Source organism: Epargyreus clarus, unplaced genomic scaffold (assembly GCF_041222505.1).
Source record: "Epargyreus clarus isolate Ecla_fem2 unplaced genomic scaffold, WU_Ecla_fem_2.2 ptg000004l, whole genome shotgun sequence".
NCBI lineage: Eukaryota > Metazoa > Arthropoda > Insecta > Lepidoptera > Hesperiidae > Epargyreus > Epargyreus clarus.
The window spans coordinates 10391737-10410840 of NW_027332212.1; the positions used below are offsets into that span (position 1 = coordinate 10391737).

General features: G+C 33.0%; 1 protein-coding gene across 3 annotated transcripts; it reads right to left on the reverse strand.

Moving 5' to 3' along the window:
* Window positions 1–105: 105 nt before the first annotated feature.
* Window positions 106–19104, reverse strand: LOC140757511 (transmembrane protein 120 homolog). 3 transcript variants are annotated; one of them, XM_073093258.1, is made up of 9 exons: window positions 18837–19104; window positions 16826–16944; window positions 14135–14299; window positions 12173–12265; window positions 9611–9828; window positions 7218–7441; window positions 5960–6049; window positions 2330–2482; window positions 106–348 (listed from the first exon to the last, which is right to left on the reverse strand). In XM_073093258.1, exons 1-9 carry the CDS (start codon window positions 18897–18899, stop codon window positions 289–291), a joined length of 1185 nt encoding a protein of 394 aa, XP_072949359.1. In that variant the 5' UTR covers window positions 18900–19104; the 3' UTR covers window positions 106–288. The 3 variants fall into 3 exon arrangements, with proteins under 3 accessions (XP_072949359.1, XP_072949356.1, XP_072949357.1); XM_073093255.1 differs by lacking the exon at window positions 5960–6049; XM_073093256.1 differs by lacking the exon at window positions 2330–2482.

The following is a 19104-nucleotide window of genomic DNA, read 5'->3' on the forward strand; positions in this document are numbered from 1 at the left end:
CAATTGTGTATAACAATAACTTTGTTGTTTTAATTATCTTTTCATGCGATAAAATCCTGCGCTATAATAACATTATATAGTAACAGAAAATAAAGAAAAAACATATTTTGTTAAGACAGATGTATTTATTTACAGAGTAATAAAATAACACAATAACAATAGTATTTTTAAAAGACCAGAAGATATCAAAATATGCGTTTATTGATTTGATATAAATTGATATTATAATACATTTATTTATTTGCTATCACTCGTTACTCGATCACAATTAGTCATTCATACTTTTCCTTATTCAGACTTCGCCTCCACTTTATTTAGATCCACTTTGTTTTGTCTCCATTTTTGATCCTGTAATCATTGGAAATGAGATTTAAATGATTTAATGTAATGGTTATAAATTTTCACTCCTTAGTTTTAAGGTTTTGAATTAAAGTTATTTGAAAAAAACTAAAAAAATAGACAATAAATTTGTTATTAAAAGTTGAGAGAACAATGAAATGTTCACATTCTTCTAAATTTTGATTGGTAAGTTCTTTAATGGTAATAATTTAATCCAAAAATTTAGGATTGAACTAGAAGTAGGAGAGTATTTTCAAAAATAGAGTAACTACTAAGATACTTATGTTTCTAGAAAGGAAATCTAATATAGGTAAGGGGCCGTTCAAGTATTACGTAAGCAGATTTATTACATTTACCCCCCCCCATCCCCCTTGTCAGCAAAAATAAGAAAAGCTCTTACCCCCTCCCCCATGCTTACGTAAACATTTTTCAATTAATTTATTGTTTTTTTTTTATATTATAATAATGTTATAATTATAATTTTAAAAATGCCTAAACGTATGCATTATTTGCGGGAATGCCCGAAAATGCGTTTCGCTTTCAAGTAAAGGCAATGTGAGGGTTGCTATTCGTGTAAACAAGTAACAAACTACCGATGACGTAATCATCATCTAGACTCCCCTACCCCCCATGTCATTAAAAATAAGCAAAGCAAAGACCCCCCGCCACCCTAAAAGCGCTTACGTAATACTTGAACGACCCCTAAATTCTACGTCTAAAAAAGACATGCAACAAATATACGTCACAAAACGAGAATCAATTCACAAGTTCAACCACAAATAATGGAAGTAAGATTATGTATAGCAGTTCTGTCCGACCTAAGCTTGGGCTACGGTACTAGTCTAGATAAACTAATGAAGTTTAAATAACTAATATTCCAGATAAAATAATTGTTTCACATTACATCGATTTTTTATTATTTATTCACTTTAGGTAATCTGGAACTGAATTTCATATTCTTCGGTTTCAACCAGAAGTCAACCTTCGGTCGGACACTAAAAACAATGGATCTCTGAATACCGATGTTTACCACACTAACACTATTTTCCAATTTATTCAACTTGAAATTACTTGTATTTAATATAAATAGACCTTGTGAAGCGATCTCCTAATCGTTGATTAAGCTTACCTTCTTTTTAAATGCCGGCGTGTAACATGCGTAGATATATAACAAAAGTGCATTTCATTTTCTTGTATCTTTGGAGATCTATGGATGCGTGATTTAAGATTCATGGTGTTTTATATAACAAAATTAAATTTATGGTAAAAATTCTAAACACTAAAGCGATAAAAATATTTGATTAAATCAGAAATAAAATAAGCTATTGACAACATTTAAGTGGGATTTAAGTAAATAAAAAAAAAAAATATTTTTTACATTACTAAAGTAATTTAACAAATGTAGTTAAGCGCCAATCGTGTTTTGAACCTGTTATTTCCATGATCAGTACTAACGAATTATTTTTTCTAGCAATAAACGCGTAGACTGAAATCTTTATACCGTAGGTATGTGTAGCTAAGAAATAATAAGTGTAAATTGAGTTACATAATAATTTAAAGCTAGCGACAGTAAAAATCTAGGTTTGTTCTTATAACTAAAAAGCTTTATTCTGGCAGGTAACATTTTACCACCACCAATAACCATCTCCATTTTGATAGAGTATTGCACTATCAGCGTAAGCCTTCAAGTTGAAATACCATTTCCAGTAGCTTGCAAAACCAAAACCTTTTTATTCTTTCCACACTTCGGAAAAACCATTAATTATTTAAATATCGTTAGACTGTCAATGGTGCCAATAAGCTTCACTGAAAATTATTTTTTTAAATAATTTAGGGATATGGAGATCCATAAAGATTGTAGTTTTGCTTGAAACACGTTTTTTTGCGTACGTCTTTTATATATATATACGTATAACCCATATATATCACATAGTATAACAGTTAAGACAAAGCGAGACGTACAGTATGTATTGTATGCTCAGTGACGTACCAACACTGCGAATTCATTGGACAGCCGGTACGCGATAGCACGCAATTTGTAGCGCAGTTTCAAGCCGCTTTGCGTTTTCTTGCGCATAGTTTTCAGTATTGTGTACATATTGCAGCAGTGCAACGTTAGGAACAAAGCCGCCAGGTAAGGCACCTGTCAATAGTCGCAAATAAATAAAAAAATAAATAAAAGAAAAAAAAACAAAAACATTAAGTCGTAACTGAAAAACATTTATTAATTCAGCGTTACAAATAAAATAAATAATAACAATAGATTATAAAGGCGTTGCACAAAAAGTAAAATGAATATACAAAGCAGTAAGACTAAGTACCACATCAATTTACCGAAAATAACATTTATTTATATGTATATCCGATAATACAGATCTATATTTTCGTTATTTAAAACACTGGCCAATACATATTTCCCAAAGGTTACCATTTGGTTAAAAATAGTAAAATATATTACCCACAACTTTAATTTACAGTACAAAAAATATTTACACGTTTCGTACACCTGTAGAGCTATTAAATACAATGTTTTAACCCACATATTACAATTGTAACTTAATTATGCAAAATAAGAATGTTTCAGCAATGTGTCTACTTAAACGCAAATACAACCTTCCACTAAAACATGTGCATGATTCTTAATAAGAAATGCAAATGATCCATTAAATTATGACTAGTGATTGAAACAGAACTACTCTAAAATTATGACAGTCGGACGGTTTGTGTCTACAACCTACGACTTATCTCTAAATGTCTACTGCTAATACTACAATTGAACTAAATGATGCTAAGATCTGACCCAGTGTGCAGTCGCCTAAGTATACAGGGTGATTTTTTAGCTGATATCAAATTCGGTATCACAACTCCTTTGAGAATTTTTAGCTATTCCTATACGCTCTTATATGTACGACTTGGCTATCAACATTCACTTAAAATTCATCCTGTATAATATGAAAAAAGTGGCGACACTTTAGAATGCCCTACTAATAAACTACAATGAGAGGAAAAACATTTATAATTTACCAAAACACATTAAATATATTAATGTACCAAAACTACAAACATAAATCGCAAATTATGATGTGATGAAGGACATAGAGACATAGAGAATCTGACAGATATTTATAAAATCCATTCAAAATGTATTTTTCATGTGACGAAAATTAAAACTTAAATGTAGTAAGTTTGTGCGCTCTATTACAAAATAAATAGTTAATAATATAAAAAGCACAAATTATATTAAAGTCAAGTTGGAAAATGTGAAATACAATAGTTTGAAAAGGTCCCAAAAGTTCATTCAACAAATTAAAATAAATTTGGCTCGAAACGAACTAAAAATATTATCAACGTCGAGTAGTGAGGTAAATCTTCGAATAGTTCTTAAAAAAAGCACTGTTATAATTTTTTACTTGTTTTATGTTACTCTTCCACCAAAAACATTATTAATAACACCGTTGCACATTCATAACATATTATTAGTAATTTAGATATTCAGTTCAATTTTTTAAAATACTCCCAATAAGTACTATTAAAGTATAATTAATACAAAATATAGTACTAAATTTGTATACCTTCAACAAAAGGTTTTATTAGTTGGTTAATGTGTAATAAAATACTTTTTCTTCTTCACATTTTTGGTAAGAAATTAATAAATTTTATAGTGAAAAATTATATTTCTTATGATAATGTTTTCCATGTTTCCATGTATACTTTAAAACCGTATATTTTATATCAAAAAGCAGACAGATGTTTAATAATACATACCGAAAACAATGCGAAATGCAGATATGCTATTTTATGATATCAATCAATGTCAATATATTCTCATATAATATAAATTGCAAAACAAAACAGACTAATATGTTTAATATTAAAGACATAAAATGTTTAAATCGTTTTGTACAAAGCTTTATTCATAAATAAACTACTTTACAGTTTGTATACGGAGAGAAAATAGTGTCTATTTAGTCTCAATATTTTCACAAACAGATACTTTTAATATTCTCATGGGTCAAAATATACGTTACACCCAAAAACTACATGTTCTATTTGATGAATAAAGTTGAATTTAATAGAGAATATTTGATGTCAAATCAGAGACAGCACTCATATATAAAACTTCGATTGCATATACAGAAATTATTTTGATCTTCGATCACTAATAAGAACTTAGTGATCGAAGTTGATGATACACAATTTTCTACTCGCATACTCACTGTAACTTTGACTACATAAAACAAGGTTGGTCCACAATATAAATTTCCAAAGCATTAAATGCATTCCAGTTTCTTATTACAATACATACAACTATTCCACTTTAATAAGATTTTTTCAATAACATCGCTATGTAACTTTCGAGAATAATTTGTAGGATATTACTTCCTTAGATAATATTGAGCGTATTCTGTTAGGACCGCTTTCCTGTCACGCGGTCTAAGCCAGCGCGCACACATGAACTAACTCGATGTAGTGTCTTCACCACTCACGTGCATAAGGCATGACAGGAAAAAAATCATTTGTATACAAATTGTAGAGTAGGATACGTGCGGTAAGCCTGCGTGACAGGAAAATAAGTGTCGTGTAGATTTACTACAAGACACCTATTTACTAATAGTCTTTAAAAATGTTATAATGCTATTTCGATATCTTATTACAGCGGAAATACTACTTATATTAAGTGATCGGGACGAGCTAGTACCAAGTTAAATAATACATTTCAAATAATTCACATACGTACGAGATTTAAGTCTGAGATTCAGAATTTTTTACAGATCAATAATATCAACGAATCTTTAATTTACCTAGCAAAATTTCTTAATAACATTGAAGTTGCAAACGAGCATGCAGTCCACCTGATGGTAAGTGGTCACTGTACTCACGGACATCTGTAACCGGCCCCATATAAAACGTATTCTACCTGAAGCCGATCAAACATGCATTGCTACTCTTAAGATAAATGGTCGTGTCATATAAGTCAGCCATATTATATGGATACCAGGCGTGAATATGTTGATAACTCGACCTACGCATACAAATATACACATACAAGTGTGAATTTTCGAATTATTCGGGTTCTGTACCTAAAAGGTAAAATCTGAACCCTATTACTAAGCCTTTGCTGTCTGTCCGTTTGTCACAGGGCCCTATCTCTGGAACCGTAAAAGACACTTGAAATTTGCACAGAATATGTATAATGGTGGCCGCTATAACAACAGATACTAAAAATAGGAAATTTTCAAAATAAATTGTTGTCGCCATACAAAAAACCGCTATTTTTAGCGTTTTTCGCTTCATCTATTGAACCTTAATAGACAGAAGTTCAAATTTTCACATTGCAATTACTTCAGTACTATAATAACAAAACATGTATACTAAAAAAAAATATATATGAACATTTTGGTGGTACGGAACCCTCCATGGTCAAGTTCGAGTCGCACTTGGCCAAATATTAACTTATTCACGTCTACGATTTTAGACTATATCGGCAATAAAAAACGCATATCGTGAGTACCCGTTACATAATAAAATTATTCACGACTGCTACGGATATATAAGTTCTAGCTCGTCCCGATATCTATTCGTTAACTCGTATACGCGGTGCCCCTCAGTCGCAAGGTACCTGCTCGTTGAGTTTCTGCGGTATCACCAGGAGTGTGGTCACCGTGTTCCCGATGCCGAGGAGAAAGAACGACATGCTCAGTGCTGGCACCTGTTCCCCATAGTGTCGAACACATTTTATAATTTGGACAGAATTGTTTTTAATAGCACTGTCCGTTACACTTTATTATGAGTGAGAAGATTAACATCTTTATTGCTGTAAATATTTCTTGAGCAGATTTAAGTATTTTAAGGCGTTTAAGGCGGTTTATGCACCAAGCCCCTTGCAATATATGACTATAGGTCATCGTTGAAACATGAATATTATTATTAACATTCAATTTAAGCTTTTACTAGTTAAAGCAATACATTGGTTATAGCCATACACCAAATGAACATAGTATTAAGTTTTAATTTGGCGTATAATGTATAATCCTGTCGATTATAATCTGGCCATGAACCGCCTGAGTGCGCTGAAGAAATGTATAAATTAATTAATGTTTCAATCAAGCACCATTTCATAATTAGCATTGTTCCCAAATCCAATTACGTGTAAATAAAATTAATTATAATTTATGTGACAGAATATATTATTATTCTTATTAATTTGAATATTCTTATTACAGACCTTTTGTGGTTTTTCTATACTTTTTGCATTTGTGTAGAAACTTACTTCTCGCAATGTATGAAATAGTTTTAAATTATTGGTAGAGCAATGTTATATATTAATTTAAGGTAGAAATGGTAATAATTAGAAAGTTCTAATAATTTTGTCAAGCTGCGATCAAGGTGATAAATTATCTTGGTTTAACAGATTTTATACCACAATCTTCAGTTGTCCTCAAAAATTTGTTTAAAGTTAGTTTGTTTAGAAGGGATGACAAGGCAGATGTATGTCCATATAAAATTAGGCTAAGCAACAGCACCACATTTATCATTAGCACCAAAAATAACTCCTACTTACTACAGTACTGTAACATACTGTGCATCTTGCCTCAAGCTGAACCATTTTGGCAAAATTTTAATTACCTAAACTGTTATCAATGTCAGTATTAACTTACAATTTAATCAGTGAGATAAAGGGCAGAATAAAAACATATTTTTGCATTGCTTCGTACATTAAAACAAATTCCACAAGAGTACTTTTCGTTGTAGCCCTTCCTTTTCAAAATTCCATACCACCGCTTGCTTAGTTCAAATATTTTAAACTACTTGTAATTGCCTTTACAAAACATTGCTTTACCAATCGATACATCCACTAACAAAAACATAGTACATACCTGCCACGTGGCCTCGGGGTGGTAGCTGATATGGTAGAGCGTGTACGCAATATACAGCTGGAACATGTAGCCGCCGAAGAGAAAGGGCAGGAGGTAGGACAGGCCGCGCCACATCCACGAGTGGAAGCCCTCGATCGTGATGTCCATGTTGTGCCTCGCTCCTAACGCCTTCAGCCGGTATAACACACCGCTCTGGTATCTGAACTGCATGTATTGGACCACGCCTGGAAGACATTAAGGAAGATGAACTAACCATGATCGCAATAAAGTATTGAGTATTGAAGGTGGTAGAAAGTTTGGTGGTTCGACTTCGGCGGCACCACCGCCACATCTATTTCTGCCTAATAACAGCAATGTTAAGCACTGCTGTGTTCTGATTTGAAGGGTGTGGTAAGGGAGACATACTTTTCCGAGGCGTTCCAGCTTAGTCCTGAGGGGTAGCGGCGCTTTTGTGGTCGACATTAGGCTACTCCCATATCGGTGAAAGAATCTCACAGACGTACTTCCGATTTTCAATGTGTGTGTAGTCATCCGATAATTCATTTGCTTGGCTTTCGCGGTGGATTATTACCTAAATCCAGTGTTAGCAGTGGGACGTTAATGGGTTGACGAGTGCATATTAGACAATAATTATCATATTATCGCGAGCAGTGTGAAGGTGCCACGTTTTTAAACCCAACCACAGTGCCACAAACGTTTAATTTGAAAGCGCTCTTAGACTCAAGTTAATAAGCAGTGATAGTCCAATGGTATGAAATTTGGCCTCCTACACCTGAAGTCCAAAATCCTATCAAGTACGTCTATTTTGTAATTTTTCATTATAAATGTCATTCCCTGTAAACAATAATGAGAATATCGCAGATAATTGGTAAGTAAATCCTATTTCAATTGAAGGCGCTTATCACATAATTATCACATAAAAAATTCTCATTCAATTAAATTACATAAGAAACTTTTTTTGCGAAACCATTGCTAAAAGGTACGAATTCTCACATTAAATTAATAGTCGGGGAGCCCACGATGCTAAATGTTTACAAACTCAAGCATCAATTGGACCTATACGATTGTGTAGATTAGACATTAGAATGAATATAAAGGTTTTCGATTTAGCGGGGGGTTTTCTTATCCTGACGCTTTGAAAAAAAAAATTGTATGAGAATGTATAAAATAATGTATTTTCCTAAAAATTAGCCTTTTCCTTTAGTTTGTGTTACATCATTACTTGCCAGGGATTCATGCTAATAAGTGACACTCTCAGATAGCATAATAATAGATGGTGTTTTTTTTTCAAAATGACTATTTTTTTCACTACTTTGACGTGTGACAATCGGAAGATTATGATGTTTCCCGTTTCTAGCATCATTTCCTTTATATTAAAAAGAAAATTGACCGCACTCGAGCATGTCCAGGGATCGATTTTTCTGATTGTGCAAACCCCCCGACATAAAAAGCTCATTTATGGTTAGGATACTCTACAGGGTGTAAGATATCTCCCATATCTTCGTCTGCCGTGTCGAGACAATCCTGAAATTCCCTCTTAGGCTCCCCAACTATACATGTTTAAATTATTTAACCAATACATGTCAGTATAATTAATGAAAAATAAAAATTAAACGGTTGTCGGTTACAATATTTATTGCAATGAATAAATTACCTGAATTTAATGATAATCGTGCCACCTCAATTAGCATTTATTTTATATTTATAACCTTGATATTTTCGACAAGCCTCGTAAAAAATACTTTTAATTGGGATACTTTTTACAGCAATAAAGGGCTATAAACATTCATATTTCGAAGCAGAAAAGTATTACAAATAATTTTAAGTGGTCGTTATAGCCCATGGTTATTTGAAGTCCTACTCAATTAGTCGAAGATTGACGCATTAGTCGAGCTGCGAAGGTGGAACCCTTCGTAGTTCAACTCTAGAAGCATAACACTGATGAGCACTACAATATTCCGATTTCGAAGTGTTGTACAGGAAAGATACTTATATGAGGCGTTCAACTTAGTCCTTAGGTGTAGCAACTCACCTGACTAAACATCACAGATTCATTCACATTCACAGATGCTTGTGAAGGACATTAATCTTATCTGGGGTTAATTTTATGTCCAGACCGCATGGTCGTTTGCTTCCTTTGTATTACAAAAAAGCATTGCGTCTTCGGAAGATAAAGTCTTATATTATTAGGTCTGCTCTAACACATCCTTTGAACACAGATCCGCGCACCACTACTAAATACACAAGCACCCAGGCCCAGAAACTAAAATTTACTTTCAGCATTAAATATCTATCTGGCCGGAAATCGAACCAGAGGCCAGCGCGTCAGTCCGGGTATAATGACTGCTCCACCACGCGTGTCTTCAAAGAGTACATTTTAAATATTAACTTACTGATGTACGCAATAAACCACATGAAGGTGTGCCTGAACTCGTCCCAGGGCTCGTTCTGGGGCCAGATGAGCAGGATCCCGGAGACCACGGTGGAGATGAAGTGATGCAGCCGCCACCAGCCCTTGATGCGGGAGCCGTTCACCTTCAGGATGCTCTCGCGGATCGTCAGCGTGCAGTAGTACCACACCAGCAGGAATATCAGGATCAACTGTAAGGGCCTGAGAAATAGAACTTTTTTATTAATAAGAAACACTTCTGCTTTAAATTTATAATTTGTGTGCCTATCCTTCATTATAAGAGCTGAGACGGAGCTTACAGGTATTAAAGTTTTAAGACCAGATTAATATAGATTTAAAGTCATTGCATAGTTTTTTAATAAGCTAAAAAATCTTGCAGAACTTGCAGGCTAAAGCATATCTTGCAAAATTGTAATTGCTAGGATGTCCCCGCAATGAGGATATTCACATTGCAGCAAGAAATTGTAAGAATACAAGCCCATATAGTAGTTAGAATCCATTCAAATCTACTGTTAACATAATCTTGGTCATAATACAATTATGAACAAATTATAAGTGTTTTCGATGCAGCACCGACCTTGTGTTCCTAAAAACACCATTCCAGGTTTATTACAATAAGACGAGTAGTTTTCGAGATTATCTCCTACTTATAATACCTACCTCTATAATATAGTTTCAAAGGTCACGCACGTGGGCGCACACGTGATTCATACGAGGAAGATGTGCGCGTCGGTATAGCACCGAATTGTATAATCTTTGCACTTATTTGATCGACTTACAATAATTGCTACCACTTTTTGCCTCCCAAAGATCGAAGTTTGTCAATTTACAATATGTATTTACTTGGAAATTCTCTATTTTTTTTATTGGTAGGCAAGAAATTAAAGGCAGTGATAGCCTAGTGGTTAAGAAACTAGGCCACTCGGTCGAGGGGTCCGAGGTTCAAATCCCAGGCACGCACCTCTGATTTTTCAAAGTTATATGCGTATTATTATCACTTGCTAAACGGTGAAGGAAAACATCGTGAGGAAACCTGCATACCTGAGAGATTTATAAAAAAAAATCTCAAAGGTATGTGAAGTCTACCAATACTCACATGGCCAGCGCGGTGAACTACGGCCTTATCCTTCTCATTATGAAAGGAGACCCGTACCCAGCAGTGGGACAGGTTGATGATGATGAAGGCAAGAAATTTAATCTATTTATTATATTAATAAGGGGGATTAGAGTCCCCAATAAAGTTGATAATCTTGTGGTTTCAGAAACATCTCTCAAACTCAATAAGGTCCTAGGTTCAAATCTGGTACGCAACTCTAATTTTTCAATTATACATGTGTGTTAGAAATTTATTATCACTTACTTAAACGGTCAGGGAAAACGTAGAGAGGAAAATTTAAGGAACTTACGCAATGACTGTTTTTCTGCTAATATTTATATTGATTTTTTTTATCGCTATACAATTATCTTCGTCATCAACCTATTTATTAGCAAACATTATTATCATACAGCAGGGCACAGGTCCTCTGCTTGACAAGGGTCAAGATTATTATTTCCACGTTATTATATAAGTTATGCGTAAAATTTACGTATTTTTAATGCAGTTTTGAGAATAAACAGCAGATAATTACCAACATATTTCTGTAGCATTAAGGAAAACAATAATCATTTACTTTTAAAACGAAGTCACGTAAAATCACAATTCTGCTTTAGATAAGCGACGTTCCTCTACATATTATTTACACACCTTTATAAAATACGACTTTTAACGAAATGGTTGTAAATTTGGAAAAGTTGGTTACAGATCAATTACAGATGGACTGCAGTGACCATATAACAGGTGGACTGTAGTTTCATATGCTCATTCCATGTTATAACAAAAACCAATCTACAAACTTGAAATGCCTGAGCTCACGTTAAAGTTTTGATTATCATACGAAATTATAATAATGATACAAAAACGTAATAGCTAAATAATCAACTTCCCTAACGGGGAAGATTCATATCATTATGTTATTAAACATTGCTCAGCACAGTATCTACACGCACGGCAGTGCTTTGGACAAATTACAGCTGATTCAACCGCACGCACTAGCCCATGTGTATGCTACACGAAACGTTTCAGCCTGTTTATTCCCCTGCCATAACTCAGTTATCCTTCCACAAGGCATACATTAGTACTTAAGGGTATGCGATTTGGTATGAGGTATGTTTTACATAATGGATACCTTTAGCGAAAGGGCATTTTATCCCATGATAAGTATGGTAAAGGTGTGGTAAGGGAGACATACTTTTCCGAGGCGTTCCAGCTTAATCCTCAGGGATACCGGCGCATCTGTGGCCGACCTCAGGCAGGAATATCTAATCCTATCTGGGTTTGATTACAGATAACCATGGATGACAGTAGCCACTTATCACCACGTAGACTGCATTCTCGCAGTCCACCTGTTGACGTCTTACAAACAGTTGTAAAACTAATTCAATCGCAATGTATTTTCCAGATTGAAAAATAAATTAGCATATTTCTAAAGAAATAATAATCAATTACCTGAAATCTATGTAAAGATTTGCGACAGCCAGAACGAACGCTATTGCACTGAGGATCAATTTGAATTTCTCATATTCGTCCTTGTATTTGAACCTGAAATCATTTCCAAATAATATACATTTGCGTCAATTGTTTCAATATAGAGAACCTAGAGTAAGGAAATATTAAAACCCTTTACGTTTCTGTCAATTTAATCTATTTCGTATGTTATTTTATTGATTTACATAACAACTTATTTACACATTACAATGTATATAAAACACGTTTTAATTAAATTTATAAGTACGAAGTAGCTACTCATATATTGCTTATTTTAATAAAGTGAAACTATAAAAACCATCAAAAGATTCGGTAAAGGTGTGCAGTCCGCAGATAACACAAATAAAAGAAGCTAAATTTGATTTATTATTATGCATCTAAAGAACATTATAAACAGTTATATACTTAAATGAATAAAAAAATACCTCAAGAAATGTATTATTTTGTTTTTTTTTTCTATAACTACTCTTGATTGAATAATTTTATCATCCGAACCCCACGTGAAATCAATTACTGACCGTGTCTTAGGGACATTCCAATCTACGCATGTGTATTGAGTACGTCATTGATGGAATATTTTAAAATGTGTTATATATTTAACATCAAAAAGTGTTATGTGAAATCTACATCAATTAACATTAATTTTGGTGAAAGCAGAGCTATGGCAAAACAGTACGATTGAAATTGTAGACTAATTAGAACATATTCTTTTTCCAAAATATGCAACATCACGCACATACGTCGCCGTCGTGGCATAGTGTCATGACGTCAGCAATGTTTTTAAAAATATGGACAGTTGAGAATACAATTTTAGTTGTACGATTTTACGCTTGATATTACCATAACTAACCATGTTATGTACTGTTTAAACAAAGAATTAATTAATTCGGTATTCTTAATTTAGACAATTCATATATTATTAAAACGTAATACACTAATTATATATTTTTATTCATATAATATTATTAAGTATTTTCCTGTGGTTTGCAGGCATACTACATGGGTGGTTCATCAAAAGATGATTAATTATACATGAGCAATAATTACACAAACGTAACTATAGAAAACCGTCATAAAATCGTACCATAATTTTATTTAGAGCGTCGTTACTCAAAAGTTTTCAGCGAATTCATAAATAACTTTATGTCATCTAGCAAACAAGTCTAGCCAATCAGTGCTTAGTATTGCCCATTACCACGGCGCATCTTTCCCGGTTTCTATGCGATTCAAATATGTCATGCATATCAAATTTCGCGCTAATTGTTGAAACATCAAATGACTACAGTAGAAATGTTTACTTTATTTTTTTAAAGGTGTTTTACGGCTTTCGCTTTTTGCCTTTCAGCCTACCTTTATTGTAGAAATGTTTACTTTACGATCCATGGACAATATGTTTTTTTTTAATTTCGCTGTTGAATTGGCTACTATCATGTGAGTGGTCATTGTGCAGGCTACCATATTTAAATTCTCGTCACTTAAGCGGAGCAGCTTAAACCGCTTCCTACCTTTCTATTTTAGCGATAAGTATAGTTAAAGATATTAATATAAATATCGTTTGTACATATTGTCACTGGAAAGGCTAAAACTAAGTCTAACATCAAAGGGGCCTGTGATATACATCCAGTCTTAAGTATTCGTCATCAACCTTCGAGACGTTACCTTAGACGCTTCAACCACTTCTTAATCTTTAACATCCGTAATTAATAAATAATAATCAATCTATTAAATTTTTGCCAACCAGAGATCGAAATTTGACCATTTGTCGCAGGCAGAAATTATCAACAATCTATATTTGGTAGACAAAACATTAAATAGACTGATTATTATCTGATCTGAGATCTGCTTATTATCAGGTGTAAATCTACCAATCGCTCAAGCGATAGAAGTATCAAGGAATTATGTATATGAGTATTTAAAACTTACTTGTCATTTTTATTCAGAATCGAAACGTTGACATTGCCCAGTATGATTTTTAAGTACAAGCTGTTCTGTTTTGGTAGAGTAGCCTCAATTTCGTGGAGCATCGCTTTCCTCTTCATAATTTCCTTCTCGAGGGAACTCACATTTTCGTTCTTCTTTTGATGTAACCTATTAAAACACCTTTATAATTAATATCAGTGAGAGAAAGTGCAAACATTACAATTAAGATTATATTGAAATTGCGATGAAATTGCTAATAGGCGTAGCATCATAAATGGGAGATATGTTCTTTCTTTCTTTTATAGTCATGGAATGCCTGAGCCTGGTAAAGTATCTGAGATTGCTAGTGTATAAATGAATGTAATAATATGATTTATGAACGCAATTTGAAAAGTGATCTATGACATTAGAAATAGTGCTTCGTCATGAATCCATTATCGTATTATTTTAAGAACTATCACACCTGTAAGTTTCCTCACGATGTTTTCTATTACCGTTAAGTAAAGTGACCCTTGGACCCCCGATTGAAAGGCCAAGTTTCAAACCACTTGTACTGCTTATACATAATTTAAGTATAAAAATGGTATGACCATGGCCGCTAGACAATCATACATCTACATCACCGTTAACAACCATGTACCCTAACAAAGGTACAGGTACAAAGTACCAAACAAAGGTACAGAAGTTAAAGGTACTACATACAGGTTTTTAGGAGACGTTTCAATTTAATCACGCTAATACAATACAGATGACATCTATGTGAAGTTGGTTACGTCCCTGGGCGGTAGTGACCACTTAATATCGGATGGATTGCTGGCGCGTTTCCTACAATCTAAAGCAGGAGTTCCCAACCAGTGATCCGCAGAAGCCAAGAATGTGGTCCGCGAACGATTTTAAATTTAGAGGGCGGTGAGCCGTTTAAAAGTAAGTGATGATTTACGTTTAGCTTTGAGTAACTATTGTTACTCAAAGCTAAACGTAAACCTAAACTAAAACCTAGGATAGCCGAACTGGTGAAGAAGATGCAGGCTAAATAATCACATAAACATGAAATTACAAAAGTTTGTCCTATAATATCATTATTTATTTATTATTTTATGACTATTTATTATTTTATGACGTTTTAGTTATTTTCAGTTTGATTATTAGTTCATTTTATGATACCTACATACTGATTACTGGCCCTTGTTACCAAGAATGGCATAAAAATGTTCCACGAGCAAGAAAAGGTTGGGAACCCCTGATCTAGAGTGATTCTAGAGAGCAAGGTACGACATAGCATATTTCATGTTAGACTTGTAATTTCGAAACGATAAAGTATGCATTGTAAATATTATGTAATTGAGTATATAGCATTAATACGCACACATATAAAGTGTATCACATTCAAAAATTGCTTATCTTAAGGTTACTACTGTGCCTATATTTATTATCATACGTAATTGCCCTAACAACACATATTAGCGACCCGTATCAGAATTGAGAAGCCGATAATCCTATAAAATCTCATTCTAATCCTATTTGTACACAACTTACAACTAAACAACTCTATTATAATAAACATATAAATATAAGCTAATCAAATCAAGTGAATGTAAGCACTACGTAAGTTTAGTTTTTGTCTTTTACTTATAGAAATTATTTTTAACAAGTGTCTAGAAAAAGTATCTAAAAATAGGTTTAGGTATGATTATGATTTACCTGTGATGTTGATAAAAAAACAATTAATATTAAACTGTCATTTATGGACATTGAGCTCCTCGTATTATGTTATGTACATTATTACATAACTTATTAAATATTTACTGAACATGAGTTACGCAAACACCATTCGCACTTAGCCGGTTGTATAATCCGAAAAACACTTGTCTAATCTTCAAATTATGGACATAAATAAAAAGTATATTTCTTTGTTAATCTTTATCTAAATGTGATAACGAACAAATCAATAAAAATAACTCCTCCACTCATACATTACATTAGACTTAATACACATTTTGGACTTTTACCTTTAGTGTTGATAAAAATTGAAATTTAGAACGATGACAATATCAATTATGCCAGCGTCTCCTATCTCAATAGTATATAACACATATATTATAATTATCATGAACATTATTCAGTAAACATTGACCCACATTAACTGTATGTGCAATTAGTGACTTTACAAAGATTTGGTTTTTATTTTAAGTATTTTTCAGAAATAGTAGAACTAGTACAATCCGCCCAAAGAGGTACTTTAGCCAGATCGATTTCTAGCGTAAAACAGTTCGTGTTTTTCGGTGTGTAAGGGTGTGTATGCCAGCTAACTCGCATATAAGGCGTATATGACTTGCACATATCTTAGTCTTCAGGAGTGATAACACATCTCTGTCATCTTCAGGTAGACGTCATAATAGAATATGGTGTCTAATAGATGGCAAAGGCAACAAATTAACATCATCCACACTTAAGTTATGTATATAGAATTTTAAAATAATTACAAAATTATAATCAGAGAAAAGCAAATACAACATACCTACTACTTTAATTCCCCTTTTTTCTAACTTGTTCATTCAGCATATAAATATAGCTTGTACATTTAATATCAATGTAATTAATATGTAAATAAAATAATATATATTGCAATGTTTTACTTATACATTATATGGTTAAAGATAATTATGCAGTATAATAATATGAATGATATCTGACCTTTTGAGTGCAGATGTGATAATGGACAGGCGATAGCGCTGATGGTTCAACTCTTTCAAGCATGACGCCTGGAGTTCACCCACTTCGTCTAGTTTCGCTACATACTCCCTGTTGAGTGTCTGAAAATAACAAAAACTGAATCAATTCTTCATTCTGATATCTGTCTAATATGAGGCATATTAAACAAATACATTGACAGCTAAACATTTCAGCTTATCCATTAAGTAAAGTACTGTAGTTGCCCCCATACAAATCTTGATTTGTTTTTTCTCAAGAAATCTTCAAAAGGTAAGTCGCTCCTACGACATGGGGGTTATGTGGGATTTTTACTGCAAAAAATGTCCTCGGTGCTATATAGAGGACTCCGGGATCTTCAAAGGAACGCAACCAGAGTCCTGTCAGCATACTGACCCATTGGACTTTGCCCAGGTAAGATTGACTGACCACACCATCTGGTATATATGACGGTATGCAACCGCCGGTTCGAGCTTCTACTCTTGCCACCCGCATACCCACCCCATATCAACTTACCTATTGTTTAACTAATATTGATTTAAATTAGCAGCATATAATAAATATTTGAAAACCTTTAACACCAACCTATTAAAAATATCTTCAGCAATATCTCAAATTGAAATATATAATTACAAAAATATTGCATAACAATTTCACTGTATGTTTTTAATTACACCACATTTAAATAAAAGTAATGTGTTTTATCACAATTACAAGCAGGAATTGCCTCAAAGTTTCTCCATATAGCATTAAAACTTGAACAATTATAATTAAATGGTGGTAGAACTCACTGTGCTTCCTGTCTAACAGCACCACCAATCTATCCAAAATCAGCAATCTTTAAGCACTGCTGTGTTCTGATTTGAACGGTGTGGTTTAGGGGAGATACTTTTCTTTACTTTCCAGATTAGACCTCAGGCGGTGCATTTATGGCCAGCCTCAGGTAATAATTTCATCTTATCAGGGATTGATTACAAATGTCCATCGGCTGCAATAGCCACTTACCACTATATTATAACAGAAAAATAAAAAAACATGGTTTTGGCAACCACCAAACTACTCATTTGTAAAAAATAGTAGAATCAAACCAAACTTATTTCACCATATTTCTTTCACAATATTCAATGTTTGACTTCTTATTTCTTGAACAGGTTCCTAGATTATTTTCTTTGATGTAAAATAGAGCTTTAGCTTGAATGTTAAGATTATATAACAATTATTTTAAAAAATAAAACAACACTTGAGTGGCAATAAAAAAAATATTTTTTCCTTCGATAATATAATTCAAAAGAACAATGGGATATTCATTGCAAATAGAGGTAATAATAGGTAGATAGATGCAATTGTTTTGGCACAATTAAAATCTATAGTAATTAATTTTATAACAAAAAGGAAGTAATACTTAGGATATTTTTTCATGCATTTATTCATTTATTTATTTTAAATGATCACTACATATTAATTTATTCACATAAGAACAGGAAACCTTAATTAACACTTGTAAAAAACTTTTTATATTAATTTACTTTGGATTTCTAATAAATCAAGGATTATATGAATTAAATAGACTATAAATTGTACACAAAGTGATTTTAATTATGGCCTGATTTTGATGTGCTGCATATAACAATGATAAAAGAATAATGATGATGATAGAAGGAATTTAAAGAATAATATTTTAATTTATATATATTCAACAAGTTAAACAAATGCAAATGCCCAAAACACTAAGATAAAGTACTAGGAATATATGATTATTACGCTGAGTAAAAAAACACGAAATGATTATAATTCATATTGCACGGAATGAAAAACAGCTGTTTTATATTCTTAATTTCAAGTGTAATATGTTACACCCATAGTGTTCGCATAAAATAACTACGACATAACTTGAATATAAACACTGGTGGATGAAGATCGACTAATTATCGCATATTTATAAATCAATTCGTCTATTTAATAAGCAAGCATGAGTCGGTATTGAAAATGAACCCACCTCCAGTTTTTTGTAATCCACCAACAAATCTTCCCATTCCTTTTGACACTCCTCGATGTCCATTTTAACACTTATTACAAACTACTTTTTAAAATTACAAATACTAAATTAGTGCAGGAAATTACAACATTAGAGGCGCAGCATTTACAAATGGCTCAATCACAAAAATGGAACAGCAAACACAGCAACTGCAGAATGAAATGAATGAAATATTGAATTGAATGGCAAATGGCAGCTGTCTTTCCTTGACAGCCGGTCCACCATTGAT

Bases quoted from the DNA above. Each gene is read 5' to 3' on its own strand.
- LOC140757511 (XM_073093258.1), bottom strand. From the start codon at position 18,899: ATGGACATCGAGGAGTGTCAAAAGGAATGGGAAGATTTGTTGGTGGAT. The intron at 2,483-5,959 runs GTACCTTGCGAC...GACTATTGACAG, and splicing joins CGCAGAAACTCAACGAGCAG to GTGCCTTACCTGGCGGCTTT. The intron at 349-2,329 runs GTACGTCACTGA...CAATGATTACAG, and splicing joins CCAATGAATTCGCAGTGTTG to GATCAAAAATGGAGACAAAA.